Source organism: Morone saxatilis, unplaced genomic scaffold (assembly GCF_004916995.1).
Source record: "Morone saxatilis isolate NCDOM2014 unplaced genomic scaffold, NCSU_SB_2.0 Contig5, whole genome shotgun sequence".
NCBI classification, from domain to species: Eukaryota; Metazoa; Chordata; class Actinopteri; family Moronidae; genus Morone; species Morone saxatilis.
The window spans coordinates 15,623,333-15,627,488 of NW_023340095.1; the positions used below are offsets into that span (position 1 = coordinate 15,623,333).

The 4,156-nt window shown below is 45.1% G+C and overlaps 1 protein-coding gene across 1 annotated transcript in view; it reads left to right on the forward strand.

Annotated features, from left to right (window-relative positions):
* igsf3 (immunoglobulin superfamily, member 3) overlaps positions 1 to 4,156 on the forward strand; it is a 61,935-nt gene that overhangs the window by 37,755 nt on the left and 20,024 nt on the right. The window contains exon 5 of the mRNA XM_035676350.1: positions 2,724 to 3,131. Coding sequence (XP_035532243.1) covers positions 2,724 to 3,131 — 408 coding nt within the window. The remainder of the gene's footprint in view (positions 1 to 2,723; positions 3,132 to 4,156) is intronic.

A 4,156-nucleotide genomic window follows, 5' to 3' on the forward strand; every position in this document is an offset into this window, starting at 1 on the left:
TGCCACACTACGCCGAAGATGCTGGGAAAATACATCTGCGTGTGACCGAGCGGAGAAGACACCCACAGGAACTTTCATTCGACCGCAGGCAAGAGGTCACCGGCAATGTCCAGATCACAGTCCAGCCACTCAGGTGAAGTTAATAAATCTGTTCATGAGGGCCACTGGGCCTTGGTTTTCCTTTGGTTGTCATTTACTACTAAGAATGATGGAGCTTTTCATAATAACAGTTTTATTCTTTGCATGTAGGCAAGTATGGGATGTCGATACTGTGCTCATCTCCAGCTTCTCTCTGGTATCTTTCTCTCTCGGTCTCCCCCTTTCTCCCTCTCCAAGGTGGCGGCTATAAGAGGATAGCTGCACAGTGCGTCTATTGTCTGAACTGTGAGTAAGGAGGGGAAAGGATTAATGGCCTCTCGTTATTCCTGATGTATTTTCTGTTTGGGTGGAATTGCTAAGATTGGGTATGCAGCATTATGGTCTTGCCATTTCCTTGCTTAGGCTTGGGGGGGGGGGGGTGACACTATAGTAGGATAATGGAGAGCAAAGGAGTCCAGGCTCAAGGAGGCTGAGCTAACAGCCATGAAATGAAAGCGTGGAGAAAGAAAAGAAGCAGAGAAAGGCGCCTAGCTCTCCAGGGCCCTCTAAGTGGTTCCCCAGGCTAAATTAATGTGTTCTGCTGGGGCAGACCTCTTCAGCTGGGTTAAGCAGGGCTGGCCGGTGAGGTTGCAAATTTACAGTCAAACCTTTAAAACCCTGCTCACAATCCTCTCATCTGTCACTGAGATTTCTCTGCATCTCAGTGGCAGCAGGAAAACACCTTTCCACCAGTTTGGGTCATTTGCTTCATCTCCTCTTCTCTCTTTACCTTTATGTCTCTTAGGACTGGAACAGTGTGTGGAGACACAGCTGCTACCAGCATAATAAAACATAATAACCACTGACTAGTATCTGCTCTCAAGCAGCCAACACTACCTTATCCTGACCGCTCTGCACCCCCTGCTAAATCAGCCTAAAACAATGGCCTTGAGCCTGCAGCAGTCTCCAGGGAACCTCTCTGTATGGGAGGTTTTGTTTTTCCAACAAAAGACCTTAATGCCCCATAAAGGATGTTTATAGGGTTTACACAGGATAATAGCCATGGTTATTGGAGGAGAACTTTCATGTAACATTGCAGTCGTGGCAAGGCAGGCATGTATTTCATGCACAAACTGTCCTCTCTCTTGCCTACTTTCTCTTACCTGCAAACACCATTTCAAGATGTGCTTCATCACTCTAATTGGGCAAATTGGGTGAGAGCTGGTAATAGGGTGCGACAGGGGTTAAAGTTGATGAGTCAGAGGCAGGCAGAGGTGACAGCAAAGGAAAAACAGAGGTAAACACTTCTGACAAATCACTGTTGATGGATGAGTTTACCTTTGCAATGAGAAAGGGAGAAAGATCTCACATGCCACACTGAATCTCTATCATACAGATAGAAAGGACAAGTGCAAGGGTAGTAGAAAAAAAGAGAGGATTTATACTGTAATAGAGATAAAAATGTATTCTGTAGTTTAAAAAGCAAAAAAGAAGGGGCTGGGGGGAAAAATGTGAACATTTAAAAAATAAAGCTGAAGAGGAAGGGAAAGTTAGATAAGGGCAAAGCTGTCCAGAAAGCAGACAATTTAATGGGAAGGAGGTGTGTGTATCTACTTGCATTACTGTCTAACAATCCCCTCTTCACGTCTCAGTGTGAAAAAGTGATAGAATACAATATGTTCTTGGCTGTGGAAAAAAAACTATGAAGCAGCTACAATGAAAGACCAAAGGGAAGAGGAAAAGGATGAAGGCTTTTCCCTTTGTTCATTTGAGTGTGATGGAAGCAAGCAGCAAGTTTATTCCATATTCACAGAGAGCTCATGCTTATTAGGAGTGCTGGTGAGTTGTGGGGGAAGCAGCAGAGCTTGGCCTGAGGGGAAAATAGTGAGAAACCTTAAGCCACACTCCCGTGAGATAGCAGCACAGGCACCCGCAGAGCAAAGGGTCAGCCAGGGCTCCGTGATGTTTGATGGACGTTGAAGTGATGAGAGTCGAGATAAAGCAGAAAAACAGAGCAGAAGAGCCAGTAAAGACTTTTATCCTCCTCCTCCTTCTGAAGTGCCGCTGAGCCCTGTGATCTGAGCCCTCTTTCCTGTGCTCGCATGGACTCGGTCAACAAGCCACACAGGGTTCAGAAAGAGAATCTCACAAACTCACCAGGGCCTCTTCTTCTGGCTGTCACTCTGATGTGCCCGAGGCCAGTTACCAAACCACACTAGCGCTCCTCCTCATCTCTCTCTCTTATCTCTGTTCTCTCTCGTCTCTCGTTTTTCTCTTTCTCCTTCGTCTCTCTCTTCTCTCTCTCTCTCTTCTCTCTTCTCTCTCTCCTCTCCTCTCCTCTCTCTCCTCTCTCTCCTCTCTCCTCTCTCGTCTCTCCTCTACATATATCACATACACACATACAAGCATGCAAACACCGTGCACAGCACTTGCACAGGACTGTGTTATACTCCCGGGAACAGACTCAGCGAGTTGTTTTATTGCCCCTGGCCTCCTGTACTCTGTGAATGTTTTAACAAAGAAAGTGTGATTCTTATTGTCTCTGGGAGATGTGTTGAGATTTTGAGGAACTTTTTCTAACTCCTTTCATGTGTCATCTCTTCTAATGCTATGTCTTTCTTTCTCTCTTTTCTCTTCCCTCTCAGAGAGCAACATCACAGTGGCATTGTCCAGTAACTCCTCGGAGGTCCTAGAGGGCGATGTGATCCAGTTGACCTGCTCGGTCTACTCCACTTCAGGCCCCCTGTCTATTGCCTGGCAGTGGACAGACAAGCAGGCAACTGGACCGCCCCAGGAGGTGGCCTCTGTGGATCGGGACGGCACTGTATGGCACAGTTCTGCCTACAGAGAGCGCTCCAGCTATGGAGAGATACGTGTGGAGAAGGTGCGGGGCGACACGTTCACTCTGTCCCTGTATAATGCCATGCCTGGGGATGAGGGTCAGTACCGCTGCACAGTCACGGAGTGGCTTCAGAGTGGCACAGAACCAGAGCTAAACTGGGAGAAGATAGGAGAGAAGTCTGCCACCAAGACTGTCACCGTTAAGACTGTTGGTAAGTTATTGGAACCTAATTTGAAACCCAGTATATTCTGTTCCAGCCAAGTCAGTGAGACACAAGGACAGAAGAGGGGGTGCAGTCGGGGATGCAGCCTCCCTCAATGGCTGAGGTGAAATGCAGTGGAAATATCATTCAACCTTTTCAAATAATCTGTGATAAAAAAAAAATTGACACTTTACTTTACTTGTTGAATCATTATTCTGTTGTGCTTCAAGTATGAAAAATGTGGTAAATTTAGGGGATAAACATATACAGTATATGTTTTTCTAATTAATGACATGACTGCATGCCTTCACCTCAGCTTACATTTTAGAGGAGCAAACTATCTAAACAAAACCGGCCATATGGCAAATTAATGACGCAGAAAATAGCGTAAAATAGCATATTTCTTCACTTTAATTAGTCCAAACAAACTAGAAAATAGGCTATATGGGGGAAAAAAAGAGACCGCGTGAACACTGGTTCTTACGCTTCTTGGCTGCTTTTATACTCTAAATCCAGTGTTTTCATGTTTTGTTGAAACTGAATCTTAGTGTCCTCTGGTGCCTACAGAGCAGCAACTAACACACGATCAACCTGCGGAGGTGTGATAAAAACAAACGTTCTGAGTTTTTTTGTTTGTTTTTTTGCATTTTTTCAGTTTTGTAGTTTTGACAAGCAGCAGCTGAGCTTGTTGCAAGTTTAAATCTCCTCGACCATATGGCTCATATCTTGCTGTAATATAGTTTCCATGCGAGGTTCGGATTTAACGGAAGAAAATATACTACATCTTTCGGTTGTTTATTCTAAACATTAATACATGTGTCGCCACACATTCACACCAAGTCAAAGAAAGGCATATGGTTTGTGATTTAAAGACTGATGAATGGTGCGGGCAGAACAGGCAGAACATGCAGTCCACATAGGAGAATACACCATGGTTTATTCATGCACTGCTCAAGGGAAAGAGCTATTATGACAGACACACACACACACACACACACAAACACACACACTCTCACACCACCTGCCATGCGTCA